Here is a 20,087-nt window from a genome sequence, read left to right on the forward strand (position 1 = left end):
GCTGACTTGAAGTCACTGCTCACAAAGGGAGGTGCACTGCCTGCCCCGGGTCCTGTTGCCGTGGCCCTACATGACAGGGTACAAAGTAAGAACAACTCTCCCATCACTTTCCTAGTATTTCAACTACTGCAAACTCTTCCACCTCTCCACCTTCCTGGAGCAAATGAATCTTTTATGAATTAAGCTTCCCTGTCTTGAGACCAACTTAATTAGAAACACAAATATGAAGACTGAAGACAATGACGAAGAAGGTCATCAATATCCAAGACACGTTTGACTTTTCTAAAGACTATCATCACACTTAACACAGAGAAGTTTTAAATACTTACCGAGAGCTTGCAGACCTCAAGGATATATCTGCAATGTCTTAGCCTTCCTTAAATCCCAACAAGATTTGATGCCCCCCAGGGACCTCTGTGGCACCATAAGCAGTGCCAGGCACAATAATAACATTAATTCAGCATTTTACAGCTTGCAAACACTCAACCACATTATCTTATTTCATCTCCCCAAGAGCCTTATAAAATAGATATTATTATTACCATTTTACAAATAAGGAAACATTTGTAATGAGGATCAAGAGGTTAAGTGGCTCATCCAATGTCATGAGGATAACTAGCAGCGCTCAGCACTTGGACAAGTATTCTGATTCCCAATCCACGACACCACAGCTACTGCTCTTTTGACCTCTATAAAATCAACTAGACTTTTAGTGGCAGAGGCAATGTTCTTAACAACCTTCTGACATGAAGTCAGGATGACTGTTGGCCAAGGCAAGTCTTGTGATGCAAGTCTATTCCTGTGAATAGACACCTGTGAGTTGCAAACTTCTTGTCAGCTCTTGCCTTGTTTATATGAACCACTTAGCTACCACAGATACCTTTGGGGAAGAGTCTGAAATAAGTAAATGCACAGCTTGCTTTTTGTGTCATGCTTGTCTCGATCAAAGGAGGACAGAAGAGAACAGAAGAACACCTCCATGTTTCTTCCTGGTGGTAGCCCTTTCAAATGCATAACATCTAGCAGATCCATCCAATGGCTTACAGACACTCATCTCTGTGTTTTCTCCACATGCAAGGCGATTACCAGAATCGTGATACCTAATATACTAGCCACCAGTCACATGTTGCTATTTACATTACTTTTAAGTTAATCAAAATTAAATAAAATTTAAAGTTCCTTAGTCACATTAGCCACATGTCAAGCGCCAATAGTCACGTGTGGCTAGGGGCTGCCATGTTGGAGAGCACAGGTATAGAGGATTTCCATCATCAGAGAAAGTTCTATCGGATAGTATTGTCCTAGACTCTAACTTATGCAACAACAACAACAACAACAAAATTCTCTCAAGCATCAAAGTATATAATTCTGACTTCCAGAAAACTCAGGCTCTTACACGCATAAGGCTCTCCTGGGCCTCTGGGCAGGTGTGCTTGGAGTGGATGTGGGGGATTACTGCAGTTTTGCAGGACTAGAAAGAACCAGAAGATGGAACAGAACACTCACACTTCACAGCTGGCAGCTATAGCCATGCTGCTGACCCCCTCCTTTGGTGGGGTTTGGTGAGGCCACCAGAACGCTGCCATTCATGTGCAGCACACAGAGCCACCCTGCCTGTCCAGCCCAGCACTGATGGAACCTGTATAAACCTGAGTCCGTGATGGTTCGTTTCCAGGGGCCCGCAGGCTGAGAAGGAACAAGTCATGAAATAAAATTGCATGGGAAGGTTCTAGCCACTCATGAAGATCATCTACCTCAAAGCTCCATGACTCATAATTCCTCTTATTTGTTCAGTATAATTCTTTGGGTTACAGATCAGACTGTATATGCCCAGGCTTAGAATGTGGAGTAATAAGGGGTAGGGAGTCAGTAAATGTATTTTTCTTCGAACTCACATTTATTGAATCATTTATTCTCCCTTCCCCCATCATGGAATCTAAGAGGGGATCCAGGAGAGTTTAGGAGCTCTTCCTGTCTACACTTAGTGACCTCCCACCTCAATCTCTCCTGTCATCCTTCCTTATACTTCTCAAAAGACATAATAAGAGGGAAAAGACTCCTCAAGCCCTGTGTTGAATGAGAGAGAGACAGAGCCCACCAGTCAGTGATAGACACCCTCCCCCGGTACCACCTTGGCTGGGGTTTAGAGTCTACAGCTGTGTGGTCTAACACAAATACAATGGGAGCCACATAGGCAATTTTAGATTTTCCAGTAGCCACATTAAGAAAGTAAAAAGAAACAGGTGAAATTAATTTTAATAATATATTTTATTTTACACAATATATACAAAATATAATTTCAACATGTAATCAATATTTTTTCAATTACACATGTGACAGTTCACATTCTTATTATTCACACTAAGTCTTCAAAATCTGGCATGTATTTTCTACTTCTAGCACAGCTCATCTCAATAGGACTAACCACATCCCACGTGAGAGCCACATGTGGAAAGTGGCTGCCGTACCAGACAGGCATGTCTCCAGGAATCTGGCTTTTAGAGGATTGTCTTCTCAGGTCTCCAAGGAAACTCTGGTTCAATGAATTTCACTTTCAAATTTATTTTCCATCTAATTCAATCTCATTTTAGTAACCTGTCCCATTTACATCATCTATGGGCTCCTTTGTATTTTTAGCACCATCCAAATGGCATCTGTAAATGTTTCCCTGTTACCATAATCATGCTAAATAACACCCAACTGTCAGTCCAGCCTCAGCCCAATGTCCACCTTTTCCAAATCAAACCACCACTCCCTTTCTGTCATTATATGTTAGCTCATTTGTGAACTGTGAATTGTCTTCTACTCCCAACCAATCTGCACTAGTTTTGCAATAAAAATGCTGTGAACTGCCATGGCAAATAACAGCATTTTTACAGGTATCTATCTTTCTTCCAAAGGACTTGGCACTCTGGACAGATTTCAGCTCATGGCTCCTGACTACATACTTGTTGGTAGAGAACTGAGAAAAATCAAAATCAAAATGCAAGGAGGAGTAGCAGTTGAATTGTGTCCTCACTCAACCAGCCTAATTCTGAGGGAGCAGGGCAATGTTCCATTTTAACCATTGGTAAAGGACAGTCTCGCTTCACATTTTCTCTCAGTTCCTGTGCCCAGGAAAGAATATCAGTCTCCTATAAACCCAACCTCCCTCGTTCTTCTAAGAGAGGTGGTGGGAGGATAAAGCCTGAATGCCCACTAAACAGAAATGAGCAGCTCAGATGCCACTCTAACCCCAGCACAAAGAGCTCAGGGTGTGAATTTAAGGGTTCCAGGCAGCTAGTTTGAGGTGCTCATTTTTTAAAACTTCCATCACCCTCCTTTGTTTTCCTGTGAAGAGCCCCTATTTTAAAATCCAGATTTTCCTTTCGGTGGGAAACAGATTCTTTCTTCAAAGGCTCAATGGCAGATTGATAGAGAAGAGGTGGATCTCGGCCCAAGGGCTGAACTACAGCTCCTGCAGCAGACACACACCATTTCTGTGGGCTTCCCCAAAGCACGTGACTGGAAGAGCCTAGAATCCTCTATAACAGGTCATCACTAGCTTCTGCGTACATCAAGCAAAAGGAGATTTGAAAGTCTGCCCAGAGAATAGAATTTGAAGTCTTGCTGGCTCCCTTGATGCCAGGGTCTTCCATGTGGGACTTTCAGCTCCCAACTTTAGAATCTATGAATTCCCTGGACAAAAATCCTGCTCTCCCAGCCCAGCCTCACTGTTCCCTACATCCTCTCAGGCCATTTCCCCACAGATGAGCTCATGCTGACCATCTCACCCTGAACTGACATGTCTTCCCTAAGGCCTGTGTCTCGGACCCTTATCTCCTCACTACTTTTTAATGTAAATGTTGTCTCCCCACTGAACTGTAAGTTCTCAAAGGGCTGGGACCCAAATCAATGGTTTAGTCATTCTCCAATCTCCGCATACAAGCTGGTAGCATGCCTTAGTCCTAAAACGCCTTGGGTGTGTGAACGTTGACGCAGACGACAGTGGCAAATGAGATGAGGTGCCTCTGCAGTCACCCCATCCCCGAAATCCACCACAGAATCCTGTAGCCCTGAACCCTGCCCAATGCTTTTAGGGGGAATGCAGATCTCAGCCACAGGATCTGTTCCAACTGTCAGATTCGAAACCAGGTCAAGTGTTTGTCTGGTTTTCTAACTTTGCATTGGTAATCAAGATACAGGCTCCTCCCCGGGATCTGCCAAGACGGTACAGAAGGGAAGGGTAAAGGGAATGCAGACACAGAGGAGGATGACATACATTCACTCAACCGAACACACCCGCACACACACGTGTGCAGACGTCCACATGCATACACACGCCTATACACACACACACACACACACACACACACAGCCGTGACGGGCAGACGCCAATACGTCCATCTGTGATAGCACAGGCAGGACTGTGTCTCCCAGAGGATGCCCCCGGGAGCTAGCCCTCCTCGGCGGGGACGCTGAAGCTCGCGAGGCTTCTGTAACTCAAGACGTTGAAGTAGTCGTGCGGCTCGGGCTCTGCGCGGTCCTCTCCCGGCTGCTCCCTGCAGAGGCCGGCGTCCGCACGCACACAGCTGCCCGGGGAGGACAGGACGCCGGGCCTCCACTCCTGTTCAGACAGCCTCCTCCCGAGGCCACCTTCCGCAGAACGGATTCTGAGAGATTTCTTCCAAAAACAAAAAGACTACAAAGTGAGTATGTGGGGATGTCTTTTAGAAGTTACTCCCCAAAATGATACATAGTTATAATGATCTCTTCCTTTCTTACACACACACACACACACACACACACACACAAGTTGTGTTCTTATCCACAGCAGTTCCTTAACCCTTAATTTCTCAGCCTCTTCACCGTAGACGTCAGCACTAACCGCGCCCCGGAAAGGCTCCGGGCTACACGCGCACGGCGGCCCACGCGCTCCTGCCTGTTCGCTGAGCCTGGGCGGGCGGCTTCCAGTCCCAGCTCTCTCTTACTCCTTCTCGCTGCCTCTGACGCCGCTGACCGCTTCCTCTTTGAGATGTTCTCCTTCCCTGGGCCCCATGGCATCACTCTCTCCGCTTCTCCTCCTCCGCGGCTAGGCCTGCTCTTCTTGCCGCCGACACTTCAGCTCCCCAGGTAAAGAAGTTCCTCGGGGTTTCGGTCTCCGCTTTCTCGCGCCCGGGACTCTCTAGTCCGCTGTGCAGCACACTCGACACTTCATCCTTATGTACATCTGCAACCACCCTCTTCCCTCTAGGGATCCCCAAATCCCTATCCAAACCAGCCCAGGCTTCCGCCCTGAGCTCCAGACCCGCCCTGTGACTCCACCCACGGCAAGCCCATACACCACATGTATAGTTTCGCTTTACGCCCCACAGCAGACTGTGTGTGATGCCCCCCCAAAATGCCTTTTGCGATTTGGCCACACTCACTTTTCCAGCTTCATTTGCTGCAGTGCTTCCCCAACCAACAGCCCAACTCCCGGTATAGGGCCTGGATGCCAGAGAGGCACCGTTGATTGAGAATCTGCTATGAGCACCAAGTGGACTAGCTTCTTTATGTCATCTCAGCACAACCCTATCGACGTTTCTACTTGTGAGTGAGCCGATAGGTTCAGACAGGTGAAGTCCCAGTTCTGACTTGGGTTTGTGGGATTCCAGACGATGCGCTTCTCAGCCAAGCTGCCTCTCATCTTGCAGTGTCTCGAATGCCATGCACTCTTTCCTGCCTCTCCTCCCACGGTCCATTCACCACAGTTCCCTGCAAAGCTGTCTGCTCACTCCTCCAGACCCGGCTCTACAGCACGTTGTCCAAGAAGACGCCTCTGATCTTCCGGGAGAGTAACATCCTTCCTGTGTGTTCCACTACGGTCCCGGGGGGGTTCTCTGTTGTAACATTCATTGCTGCCTGGAATTTGTTTACCCTTCTGTCTCTTCAGGCCCCAAACTGTGAGCTCCCCTGAGGGGAGGGTCTGTGCTGTATTCCTCTTGGTAACCTCGGAGTTCACAACAGATGCTCAGTATAGGTCTTAGAGGACTGAAATGCACACAAAAACACACAAACTCACTCTCTCTCTCTCTCTTTCCTTGCTCGCTCCCCCCCACCTGGCCCCAAATCTAAATAAACGGGATTTTCCAAATCAAAATATGGACTCATGGTCGGACAAGTACATTTACACTTATGAGACAAGAGGATAGACCGTGAAACCTGTCTGAGAAAATCAAGGATGTGAAATCAGCCATCACGTCCATATGACAGCATCACAGGTGAGGGTTGTGCTTTACAGGCAAGAAAATCAGAGCAGCAGGCACAGGCGGGATGGCAGGAGAAATGCCTAATAGCGTACAATGCAAAGGTGACATCCTCTTGGCCTTCGTGGGTACTGCTCTAAAGCTGGTCACCTAGCCCCACTAGAGGTCCAAATGACAGAATCACAAAGAGCCACCACACACAGGCTTGGAAAATAACAAGAAACACAAACCAAATTGCATTCTGCCCACCCCACTGCTTCCAGGATAGGAAACAGCACCATCCTCATTGGCTAGGGTCAAGCTCTGCAGGACATAAATAGACGCAGAGAGGCGGAGCGGGAGGGTGGGCAGCATGGATGGGCGCCTTGAACACATATCGGAAGTTACAGATGCGGCCTCACTGCGGGCCCTGAGGAGCTGGGGCCCACGGACTGTTTCATTCATTGCTTTTCAGTAGAAGTGGCTGCGCCTTACTGTAGGTGTGAAAGAAAGGGTTGTTATCGTAGGTCAAGCTGATTCTTTGCTTCAAAGAAGTCCTACATCCCTTGATGCAACCCTGTCCATTTAAAAAATACAGATACCCGATTCTTTCTCAGAGACCCGATTGTGGCTTTTTGTGTTGGTGTGTTCTTGTTCCCATTCTTAGACTGCCTACCCTTGCCTTTGAATCTCAGGACTATTTTGTCTTCCAAAAATCCTCTGGGAAATGTAAATATGCCTGAGCTGGGTCTCTCAGCTGTTCTGTTTTCATTCCATCCTGCATAGGGAACCCTGTCATTGTAATCAGTGTAAAAAACAAGTCTGGAATTAAGGCATTGATGTTGTTCTAAAAGACCAAACGAAGCTACGACGATAGCAACTATGGAGATTTGCAGGACAAATGTTACCCTCTTGGAGAACGTGAGAACAGACAGTTGGCAGTCACTGTCCTGCAGCTGGACACACCCATCTCTCCTTGCCCTCACAGAAGGTCCCCTGGGTGCACTTTTCTCAATAGTCGCTTAGCAAATGACATCCATTCATTTAGTCAAATCAATCTATGCAACATAACTAATTTATTGAGCACCAGGTATCATGAGATGCTACAGTAAATAAATCTTATAATAATTATAAGAACTTAAGAAATAATGGTTATTCATACATGCCAGGAAAAATGCCAGGGGCCTTATGTGAATTACATGACTCGAGTTTTTCTACAGCCCTAACAGGGCAATACCATAATTGTTCCCATTTTACAGATGAAGAAGGTGAGGGTCAGCAAAGTTAGGTGACCCAGCTACTCAAGTGGTAGAGTCAGGATCCAAACCCTAGGTCTGTCTGATTCCAAACGCCAAACTCCTAAATAATTCAACCTACTGGCTCTCAGGGTCTGTAGGGAATACTCTTGGTGCCCTGCTCAGATCACCTCACCGCCTGACCAGTGCCTCCTTTCCCCAGACACTGGGAATCTAGGCTATGAGTGGCTCACAGCTGCCCCTTCTCTGGAGGATTGCTCTTGGACCTTTCCTGGTGAGCAGCCAACAGTCAACAGCTGGCTGAAGCGGGTTTTCAAAAGGCTGGCCCCCTCCTCAAGGTGTGACCAAATCTGCTTCAACCACATCTCCCCCCGAAACCACATTCCTTAGCCCTACCTTGCTTCCTTCACCACTCTTCATCTGAGAGCCCAGCCCAATAAGTCACTCTCACCGGAATTCCCATGCCAGGCTGCATGTCTGGGAACAAATCTAAAGAAGGCAGACTCTAGGATGCGATTGTGGAGGGGAATCCCTCACCAGCTGAATGGGAAGACAGACCCCACCACTGGTGGTGAAATGGGAAGAGACACAAAGGGAAGGGGGTTATGAACTGGTGCAACAGCTCTGACATTTGAGAAGTAGAGAGCAGATAGTGCTTGTTAGGACTGTGGGATTGGGTGGCTTTTACTAAATTCTGCTGTTGGACTGAGACGAGAACATGACAGATCTACCAGCAACTGAAAGCAAAGTGTGAGAATCAAAGCTCCTCTTCCTTGGCAACATTTAAAGAAACGCTCACCTCCAACACTGAAGAGCAGGCAGAGGACCTACTATAAGGGCGACAGAACTTCAAAGATGGCTGAATTCTAAGCCTGGGCAAGACTCCACCAAAATCAGGGTCTGGGCGGGAATGGAGGCGTTTCTGTGCATTGGGAGGAGGATGTCTTGGTAGATGCACTTGGGAGCCTTGAACCACCAGCTTCTCTTGCATCATCTGGAGCTGCAGAGGTGACCCCCTTCCCCGGGACGGAAGATGGGTCCTGTCAGGACCTCCCTCCCCTCCCCTATTGGCCATTGGACCATAATTAGCAAAAATCTCAACCTACACTAACTGAGGGAATCCTGGGCATGCTGAGGGAGGAGAGAGGTTGTAACAAAAGGAGCTAACACATAACTGGTGGAACTGGGAGAGTATGTTTGGGAGTGAATCCTGAGGGGAGTGGATCAGGGCTGGGTGAATAGAACTTAAGACTGGATGAGGGACACATCATTTGTCAATATTAGGACACATCCCATGGCTCAAGATCTAACACCCTCACAAGGCCCCGGGACACAGCTGTCAACAGAGATGCCAACAGTGCTTTGGAAAACTAGGGAAGAAAGAAACAAAATGCTCAGAGAATTGGAGATGTTATCATAGACCCATGTGGAATAGTAAGAAGCATATATTTGTCTCTACCCCCAGTTCCTGCTAATATTTGGTCTCTATTAACCCCAGTTCCTGACACAGAGCTCCCTAAACTCCTAAAATATCCTGAGTGGTAGGAATGTCATACACAGGGCTCTTAAATCCCTTGGAATATCCTGGGTGACAGGGGTGTCTTTTGTTCCAATGAGGTGACTTTCGCTGGGCTCCAGAATGGAGGCTGGTTACCAGAACGACCAAGCCATGATGAGAAGCTTGGAACCTCCAGCCCTACTCCCTATTCTCCAGAGGGTGGAGGGGGCAGGAAACCGAGTTAATAACCAATCATGCCCGTGTGATGAAGTCTCCATAAAAATCCCAGAAGTATGAGATTTGGAGTTGATGAATATACCTACATGCTGGCAGGGCGGCACACCCAGCACCTTGGGGAGAGAAGCACCTGTGCTCAGGACCCTTCGAGACCTCACCCTATGTATTTCCTTCATCTGGGTATTCATCTGTATCCTTTATCAAATTCTTTATTATATAATAAGCAGGTACATGTAAGTAAGTGTTCCCCTGAGTTTTGTGAGATGTCTTAGCAAATTATCGAATCCGAGGAGAGGGTTGTAGGAACCTCAATATACAGCCAGTCAGTCAGTCAGTCAGTCAAAGGTACAGGTGACAACCTGGGACTTGCAATTGGCATCTGAAGGAGGGCAGTCTTGGAGGACTGAGCCCCTAACCTGATGTTAAGTCCAAGCAGATAGTGTCAGAACTGGATTGACTGTAGGACACTCAGGGGGTGTAGGAGAATTGGTCAGTGTGGCAATAAACCCACACATCTGGTGTCAGAAGTGTTCTGTGCAGTGCTAAGAGTAGAGAAGAGGAAAAGACAGACAGAGTTTTTCCCAATACAGTCTACTAAATCAGGGATTGGGAAACTAAGGCCCATGAGTCAAATCTGGGGTACCACAGACCTTTGTACTGCTCACGAGCTAAAAATGGATTTTATATTTTTAAGTGATTGAAAAAAAATTCAAGAGAACAGTATGTTATTAAACATGAAAATTATATGGAATTCAAATTTCAGTGTTTATAAATAAAGACTTATTGAAACACAGCCGCACTCACTCATTTACATATTGTCTGTGCTGCTTTCACAGTGCAATGGCAGAGCTGAATTTTTGCAACAGAGACCGTAAGGCCCACAAAAGCTAAAAGATCCTGGCCCTTTACAAAGAAACTTCGCCAATTCCTGTACTAAGTAATTTTTTAAATCCAACAGCTGATTATGTTTCTTGGGAAGATCCAGAAGACACCCTTTTGCTGAGATGGAAAGGAATGTGCTAGTTAGGGGAGCACCAGCGTCATTGAGGGGCTCAGAGATGTCTCTCCTCTATAGGCTGGAGCTGAAGTAGGCAATGCTTTTATAGAACTGGATCCCCAGTAGAAAGAGGGATGAGGAGATGCCAAAATAATATAGGGACAGATGGCAGCACTTAAGAAACAAGGTAGATGTAACTACTGCAATGGCAGCCAAGGAAGCCTGGCCCACAGGGATAGTAAGATGGCTAATAAAGCCCAGTGTGTTCCTAGGAGAAATATAGATGGACAGCCAACAAGGATATTGCTTAAATGTATAATCAAAAGATCAAGGATACATGAGCGTAGACGGAAGCATGGAAAGCCAAGATTTCTTGCCCATTTCCAGGTCTATAATAGTACTGGCTTGGATCCTGTCTGTTCACCCCTCAACGTCACTCTCCAACCTTCTGCACCCTCTTGTGTGCCCAGAGAAGACTGAACTACGCGTACTGAATCAGTGAGTTCCCTTGTCCTCTGGCTTGAGTTTGGGTTCAGCCAATGCAAAGCAACAGTAGGAGAATGGAGGGAAAGAGTGTGAGGTGAGGGTATATATTCTCCTGGCATTCTCTCTGCAGGGTGGACTTGGACTGGCTGTGGCCTTCAGTCAAAGATTACATTACTTCTCAAAGTGGTCCCTCCACACAACTGTCTCTTTCCAGGTCCTAGTCGTCATCCTCCCTCCCAGGTTCCAGTAATCATCCTCTCTCCTTTCCCCTAAAGAACTAGGGTTGGTAACAACACACTCCTACACTCCTGCTTATGGTTTCCTTATATGCTTCCCAATCCTTTGTAAATCTCCTTATTAAACTATCCTCAAACTACTCGTGTTGTGAATACTATGTGTTCCCTGATGGACCTTGAATAATACAGGTATAAAATGCATTTGAGCAAAGAGAGAGAGAAGACTGGAAACTATAGCCAAAGCATATGAAAAAACAGAGAGGAACTAATTTAGACAGGAAGCAGTGGACATGTCAAAGAGGGGGCTGATGAGTAAAACATTTTAGAAGGGGAGCCACAGAGCTTGATAGCTTCTGGACTCTCTCTTTTCACCTTTTCCCCTTTCCCTTATACAAAGATGACCAAAGTTGGTCTAGGATACTGACCTGGAAATGAACCAGTCTTAATCCTTAACAGGAAAATGTGTTCTGCTGCTTCTAAAGAGCTTTCCATATGTCCATGCCAGAGCTGCAGAGCTCTGGTGACAGCAGAGGACACTTGTTCACCAACCACCGTAACAGCTCCCTGCCCAGATCAGAGATCAATCATCATTCTCTTCACCTCTCCCCTCTAGTCAATCACTTCTCTTTCCCTCATCTTCCCCTAGAGGTTTCATTTATTAAACCTGTCTACTGTGATAGCCAAGACATAAATGAAAATACTATAAGTCATTGACTTCCTCGATAGCACTAGCCACATCTCAGCCACTGCTGGATCCCCAGTACTCTGTTCCATGATGTCTGTTGAATGACAAGGAATAAATGGCCACATCTCTATGAACCAGGTAGGTCAGCAATCTCAGTGTTCGTTTCATAAACCTGGAAGTGAGGGTTTGAACCATAGGACAATAGATTTTTGTAGGCAAGTTGGTGGACCAGGCAGTCATCTTCTGGTATTAGATTTTATGTAACTTTCACCTATCACATGAGCTTTCCTACCATTTGGAGAATCTCTTTCACTTCCTCTAGACCAAATTAACAAGGTCCAACAGGTGCCTGGAGCACTGTTAGACCAGTGACTGGGGGAGACCTGGCCAATTTGTAACTCAGAGGAGAATAAGACTTTAGTTTTGCTACCAAAATACCTTTTCCCATCCTCACTCCAATCTGTTCTCGGTAAAATAAGGTTAGAGTGAGTGTCCCTGGGCTCTCTTCATTTGTAGATCTGACTGAAGACAGAACATGTGTCAAATGGAACGTGTTATTTTTACATCAGTACCCTAGTTATTGATGGTAGGTTACAGAAAGCAAACTGAGTTTATCTACACAGAAAACTAAGAGAATTTAAGATGTAAGATATTAGACTAAGTGTTCAAGATGAGTCACTGGTAATAGACATGCGTGTGCACAGAAGTGTAACTCCGTAAGCAGAATTAACACTAGGAAAATATATACAATTTTTTATCCTAGGCAGGGATATAGAATTAAGGCTGTTTAAAATGCAAAATACCATGAGGTCTAAGTGGAGGAACGTTACAATAGCACTTTCTTATTAAGCAATTCTAGTTTGTGCAATTCATCTCAACTCTGAGGCCTGGAGAGGGAAGTAGCTCTTGGTCTTCAAAGGAGTGACAAGAGTAAAATAGTAAAATAGACGTTAAGTAAAAAAGAAGAGAAAGTCAAAGGATGGTCCATTTCTGAGAGAGGGAGAAAAGGAAAAAGAGGACAAGAGCTCACAATAAGCAAGCAAGGTGGAACCAGAGCCTAAGAACACACATCTGTCCACATCCCTCCCTCTCTGGGACTGGCAGTGACCTGGCCACATTCAGGCTGAATAGCTGTTCAGGAATCAGGTACAGAGGGGCTAGAACTCGAGTTGGGGGCCTTGACCCAATATAGCCAAAGGTACAGAGTGGGTGGACTGGGTAAATATGTTCTGCTTGTAAAAGTCAGCCTTTGAGTGCAGATATGAAATACAACATCAGAAATAGGAGTTCTGCTTCTGGTAGAACAATGATTGCCTCTGTTGCTTTGAACCAACCTTTCCAGGGAGAATAGCTAGAAAAACTGAACAAAATATTATAAACATCTATCTGTATTAATCAGAAATCTATCCAATCAGTGAGAAATTTGTGGTCTGGGGAGCAAGATCCAGGAGTAGGAAGCCCAGAGAGATGAGATGAGCATTGTGGGGTTGGGAAGGGTATGGATTTTCTCCTAGAGAAATTGCCTGAGAGACAAATTAGCTACACAGAATTTCTAGCTGGAGGGACAAAATTTAGAGTTCAGAGTCCACCGAGGAAGGGAGACTCTGGCAAACACTACAGGCTTTGAGTTGGGACCCCAAAGGACTACACTCTACAAGTAAGGAAGTAGCAGAAATTAAATCCAGCTTTAAATCCTCTCACTACTGATTTAATTAAGGTGATGGGAATGCTACTGCCTGAAGATTAGTTACCGGATGGAAGCAAAAAGGAATCTTCTTTAGAGGAAGATGATATTGTCTACAGCCTCAAATTATGGCCACAGGTTTTCATGTAGAAATACAGCATTCAATGAAAAGTAAACAGTCAAAAAGATAAGATAGGTCCAAAAAACAAGCAAAAAGAGAGAATATTAAAAGACCCATAGATAACCCAATTAATAGGAGTATCAGGCACAGATTTCAGAATAACTATGATAAACATTTTCAAAGAATTAAAAACAAGATTGGGAATTTTGGCAGACTTTAAACTATCCAAACAAAGAACAAAATAGAAATCCTGGATCTGAAAAATATGATAATGTAAATTAAGAACTTAAGGGATGAGTTTAACAGAAGAGTAGATCCATCAAAGAAGAGACTTAGTAAACTGGAAGGCATGTCCAAAGAAAACATTTGATGAGACAAGTAGATGGAAAATACAAAAAAGAGGGTAAGAGATGTTGGAAAAAGTGAAAATGTTGAAAATACCACATGATTAGAATTCCATAAGGAGAGGAAAACAAGGACAACGAAGTAATACATGAAGAAATAATAGCCAAGAATGATATAAAACTGACAAAAGATATCAAGCTACAAACTCAAAAAGCACTCCAAACCCCAAAGAGAATAAATACAAAGATGACTATATCCAATTATATCACCATATAATTGCTGAAAACCAAAGAGAGAGAAAATTTCTAAAGAACCAGAAAAAAAAAAAAAAACATTATCTTCCAAGGAGCAAAAATAAGATTCTCATATAATTTCTGAATAGAAATATGAGAATCCAGAGACAATGGGGCAATACTTTCCACATGTTGAAAGAAAATAGCTGCCAACATAGAATTCTATACCCAGCAAAACAAATATATCACTTTTAAATTAAGGAAAAATTAAGATATTTTCAGATGAACAAAAAGCAAGATAATTCATCACTAGCATCCCTGCCCACAAGGAAATGCTAAGGATATCCTTTGAGCAGAAGGAAAACTATCCTAGTTATAAGATAGAACATGCAGGAAGAAGTGAAGAGCAACAGAAAGGGTAAATCTAAATGAATATTGGCTCATAAGACAATAAATCATTTTCTTGGGGTTTAAAATAGAGAACTAAAATCCATGACAATAATAGCAGTAAGTTGGGGAAGTAGGTAAAGAGTTAATGTGTTCTAAGGTTCTTGCAAAATCCAAGAAATGATGAAAGTACTAATACATATTAGACTTTAATAAATCAGGGATCTATTTTGTAATCTCTAGTGTAACCACTAAAAGAAAAGAAAAATGCATAACTACTAAATAGATCTTTTTAATAATAAAAAGTACTTAATTCAAAAGGCAGCAAGAAAGATTGGGGAAAAAAACAGGCAAAGCAAATATGAAGAAAATAAAGTGGTAACTGTAAACCCACATGTATCAGGAATAACAGCACCAGGTACCAGTCCAGAGAGAGCAAAGCAAGGCTGCAGAGTTGAGGTGTTAACGGAGGGGAACCAGAGTTGGAGGGAAAGTGAGTCAGGCACTAGGGAAGAGGATCTGAAACAAGGTGGAAAACAGTGCTGGGAATCACAGGCCTGTGTTCCCCGAAGTGTTTGTTTAGTAACTTAAGGCAACCTGGGATGGCTTAAAAGACCCAACAGGGCAGACAAAACAGGAGTGGGAATTCTTGCTTATTCTAATCACTAACTACCAGTTACGACACAAGGATGTGGATATATTTCTTCATTGTTTACAAAGCTTTCACGTGCAATATGCCACCTGTTCATCACAACCCCGTGATACAGAGCGAGCAGAATCATAATCCCCATTTTATATATGAAGAAACAGAGACTTGGAAAATGAAACAGCATCCCTGTCATCACACACTCAATGCTGAGATTAGAAACTTCCAGTTCCCCGTCCAATGCTCTTTCAGCCACGTGACCCCTTAAGCAAGAGTAACAGAGGATTTACAGCCTACTCGTCTTGCCATGTACCTTTTACCCCTAAATTTTTGGAGTGTTGATTTCTCATTCTGCGGAAGTGCTAGATAGCCCAGCACTACTGAAGGGTTGTTAAAATTAAAGGAGCTAATGTTCAAAAACCCCTGGCACAGAGTAGATGCCCAAGACGCATCAAAATCACAGTGGCTAAATCAGACTCTCAGAGGAGTGGCTTAAGGGACAAGCAGGAGCCAGGAATTGTAGGCCACAGCAAGATGGGGAGGATACGGATCCAACCTTTCAGGAGCTCCCAGACAAGGGAAGGGACAGCAAAAGAGCGTAAACAATGCCACTGAAAGGCAGAGCAAGGACTGTGAAGAAGGCACAATGAACAGTGGGAGAGATCACTTCCAGACAGAAAGGCGACATGAAAGGACCAGGATGGCAGAGACGGGATGCCCAGGACTGAGATATGCAGCCAGAGTCATTACCTTTCTGGCCAGTGTGAGCACCACAATGACTGCTGTGCCGATGACTGCCAGCACTGTGGCCATGGCTCCAAGCAGTGGGATCTGGAACCCAGCGCTGTGCTCAGCCACTAGAAGGAGGACAAAACAAAGGTGAGTGGGCAGAGGCCAGAAGCAAAGGGCAACCATTACAAGGGAAGCCTCAGCGTCAGGGCACGGGCATGGGAATTGGCCAGGCCTTTCTCTAACCACAGGACTGGCGTCTTCAGGTCCATCTCTTCGGACAGCAGAAAATCTGCCAGGCCCGTCATGAAATCAATGCCTGATCTCCCAAGGGGTGTACCCCACATACTTGACACCAGCACAGACCATTTTAACACTCCTTTCTCTTTTTGACAAAATCAATTTCAGTCATAATCTTGAAGTGAAACAAATAACATCCAGAAAAAAACCAGAAGGTGATTATTTTCTTTATTAAACTTCATATTTATAATCATACTAGTATAAAAAAAGTTTAATTAAAAATTTAAAGAACAGGGACTTCCCTGGTGGTCCAGTGGGTAAGACTCTGCACTCCTAATGCAGAGGTCCTGGGTTTGACCCCTGGTCGGAAAACTAGATCCCACATACATGCTGCAACTAAGAGTCTGCATGCTGCAACTAAGAAGCCCACGTGCCGCAACTAAGACCAGGCACAGCCAAAATAAATAAATAAATACATATGAAAAAAAAATTGAAAGAACGTTAAAGTACAAAGAAGTAAAAAAGCATATAACCTTTTACCTTAAGCCTGTAACACTTACTCCAACTCGGCTGTGAGACCCTGGAGGGAGTAAGGTTCTGGAGCTTTATCCTTTGCTGTTTTGCCAGCACCAGGCACCTAACAGGTGCTTAATAAATACTCATGACATGAATTAAAGCATGAATAAGTGAAGTTCTATGAAGATGTAAAATGTAAATGCAAGGAGGAAAAGCTAAGAAGAGAGTTTTGAAAAGATGAGTGATGCTTGACCCAAGGAGAGTGTGAGGGAAACAGGACTATTGTCAGGATGTGTGCTGGACTATAAGTGGAAGGGTTTCCAGGCTGCCTCATCCCATCCCCACCTCCTTCCCAGGAACTTGGGCAGAACCTGGGTGTCCAGGGCATTCCTGAAAGGAGAAGGGTGTAGCAGAGGCCGGGCCGCTCTTCCTTCTAACAAAGGGCTTAGATTGCCAGGAGGATGGCTAAAGCATGTAATCACTTAGGGCAAGGGCAGCACCCCCAGTACCCACAAGGTACCAGTAGCTGGGGGGGGAGCCCAAATTCCCCCGAATGTATTCTTCCTGCTCTGAGGACTCAGTCTCCTGCCTTGGCCACAGGTAGGGAAAGAGGACTGATGGAGACCGAAGTTGGAGAGGGTCAGAGGGGCTGCAGAGGGCTCTCCATAGAACCAGAAAAGGATGGAGGCTCTTCGCCACACGCTGCATTGGCCTATGCCAGGGGCCCTCCCTCTCTGGGACTGGCAGTGACCTGGCAGAAACTTTAAAATAACCTTTTATCTTCTCAGTTTACACATATTTTGCTAACTCAAACAATCTCCAACACCACTGATGTCAGCAAATAGCAGTTCCGAGAGTGTAGTTGAGTGGAACCAGAACACCTGTGTTAAAATCAGCTGTACCGCTCTGAGCAACAGCCAAGCCTCAGCCTCCACCTCCACCCAACAGTCAGATGGGAATCGGGGGATCGTATTCATACTTATGTTCATGCTTACTTACATACTTAGTTCATGCTTGTCATGTTCCAGGGACTGTTCTAAGGGCATTTTTTTTTAGTAAGTAATTCAATCCTACGTTAGCTCCTCAGGAGGTCTTACATCTTCTCCTCATTTCACAGACGGGAAAAACAAGGCACAGAGAAGCCCAATAATCTTGTCTGAGGTCAACAGCAACACCAGGATTTGGACCCAGGCTGCCTGAGTCCATCATGACTCTGCTATCCTGTCCCTCAGCCATGATAACAACCCTTTCCCACCCTCCAGAGAACTGGTTTAAGTGTCCAGGTGGATAATGAAAGTGAAAGCATTTTGGAAACGATGAAGTACCACAGAAATGTAAATTATTGTACATTTACACTTAGCACTGAGCTCTAATCCTTTATAAACTTGGTGGCTAATTCTAATTTGCATGATCAATGGTAAACTAATTAATGAGATCCTTTCTCACAAGACCTGAACAACTGGTCTTCCTAACAAATATACATAAGAGGTGCTTTTACCCAAACAGTAGTTCTCAGTCCTGGCTGCCCATTCAAATCATCGGGGTGCTTTTAGAACCTAGCACAACCTGCTCTGCCCCTCTGACTGAACTGGTCCGGGATGGGGTGCCAGCATCAGTACCATTCAAAAGCTCCCAGGTGATTTGAACGTGAACCAGGGTTGGAAGGCCCCGCTCTGCAGTATTGGGCAGGAATGCATTTTCTACCCTAGAGGATGACGGTCACCAGCCACCCTGCCCCAGAGAGCATACCTGAGCTTTGTAGGACTTCCAGAAAGACTGTCCCTTTGTAAATGCCATCAGGGTAGGTATGATAGATGCAGACATACTCTCCTGTGTCGTTCCTGGTCAGTGACTGGAGGGTGAGGCCCAGGTTGGGGCCTGGGACCATTCGCTCCGTGAAGGCTGGGTCGATGTGCCACCCCAGGCTGGCATGATGAATGGCCAAAACTTGGTCCTGCTGTTTCCAGTTGACCTGGGTCACTTTGGCAGTAGTGGAGGAGAGGTGACATTGTAAGGTGACAGAGCCACCTTCCTCTGCAGAAATGTTCCCCGTTGTTACTATTCTGCCTGTCACAGCTCCTAGGGAAGGGGGAAAAAAAGCAAGCACTTTTAGCAGCTGTCTTTGAAACTTCCCGTAGAAATTCCAAGGCGGCTTTAGGCCAGAATTGATTTTTGCAATGACAGTCTCTCCAGTCTGCCCTGTCATTCCCCCATACAGACTGTAATTACTACACAACATAACACTTCACCCTCTTAGGATATTCTGTGGGAATATACCTTCCTGATGAACTCATTGATTATTTCCACACACTTATCTTGTCTCCCTACCTAGAATATAAGCCCTTGTCAGCCATCGCTTCTGCTTGATTGTATCTTCCAGCAGCCAGTTCTGTGCCGGACACATTATCCTTTGAAACAAAGGATAATGGCTCTTTTGGTTGACAACCATTTGGGGTGCCCGGAAAATGTTTCAGGAAAGCCACGACATCCAAAGGAAAGGAGGCTTGGAGAGTAACTCTGCTTCTCCAGGCAAAGCCACCATCCTCGACACTGACCTCCACCCCGGCTCCAGACGGTTCAGAAAGCAACAGGGAAACAAAATTATACTACGGTTTTTAAATATTTCTGCCCCCTTCAGAAATATTTGCTTATGTTATTTGATATAGAAGGAAATCGATTTAACATAAATTAAATCTCTAACAGTAGGATCTCTGGAATCTGTGACGAAGACATTTTTTAATCCACAGGAAACATGTTGGGTTGGCCAAAAAGTTCGGGCGGGTTTTTCCATTACAGAAATACAATGTTTTTCTAGAAGTTTCCGCAAGGACAGAAGAAAGGAGGATGGCGCAGGAGTGAACTTCTCTCAGCAAACTCATCGTCCCTCCTCCTTAGTCCCTTTCTGTCCTCCTGCTTCCTTCCTTAGTTCAGCCATTCTGGCACCCCCCCATCCCCAAGTCCTTCAACTGCCGCCTAGTACAAAACTGTATCTCCTTCTCAGAGACAGCCGTTTCTCAACGAGGGGACACAGGGCTCTGAAAGCTGTGTTTCCTTCCCTCAGATGGATAAGACCATGGCTCCAGCCTCCCCCTTCCTCCGTCCGCTCTCCCTCCCCTTCCAGTCCCAGGCTAGACTTCAGTACCTGAGGCAGGGAGGAGAGCCTGCCTCAGCCCCTGGGCCCAGAGCAGTAGGAGACACCACTGCATGCTTCTGCCCAGGGGGCCGACAGGAAGGAGCTGCGGCCTCTTCTGCCAGCGAAACTGGCCGACTGCTGATGGCAGGGTGAAACTGAGCCTCTGAGGAAGAGAAGGTTTCGGAAAAACCAACTTCAGCAAAAACAACGTCGAAGGTAAAACTCACGACAAGTGCACAAACTGCACAGGGTGAGCCACAAGAAAGACCATGAAGGAAACACATTTAAAAATAAACAAAAATGTGGTTAGAGGTACACTGGTCTTCGGATTACTATTAGTCAACCTATTGTTTTTAAGTTCGGTCTCAATGCACTTTTTGTTTAAATTAGCCTTTATCTAATGAGCTCAAGCACATCTGTGTAATGCCCAAGATTCTGGAGAACCTGTTCCT

General features: G+C 45.2%; 1 protein-coding gene across 1 annotated transcript; it reads right to left on the bottom strand.

Moving 5' to 3' along the window:
- Window positions 1-2,361: 2,361 nt before the first annotated feature.
- TIGIT (T cell immunoreceptor with Ig and ITIM domains) lies at window positions 2,362-19,770 on the bottom strand. Its single transcript, XM_032630604.1, has 4 exons — window positions 19,645-19,770; window positions 18,252-18,581; window positions 15,768-15,874; window positions 2,362-4,663 (listed from the first exon to the last, which is right to left on the bottom strand). The coding sequence occupies exons 1-4, from the start codon at window positions 19,706-19,708 to the stop codon at window positions 4,436-4,438; spliced, it is 729 nt and encodes a 242-aa protein (XP_032486495.1). The 5' UTR covers window positions 19,709-19,770; the 3' UTR covers window positions 2,362-4,435.
- Window positions 19,771-20,087: the final 317 nt, after the last annotated feature.

Source organism: Phocoena sinus, chromosome 4, assembly GCF_008692025.1.
Source record: "Phocoena sinus isolate mPhoSin1 chromosome 4, mPhoSin1.pri, whole genome shotgun sequence".
NCBI classification, from domain to species: Eukaryota; Metazoa; Chordata; class Mammalia; order Artiodactyla; family Phocoenidae; genus Phocoena; species Phocoena sinus.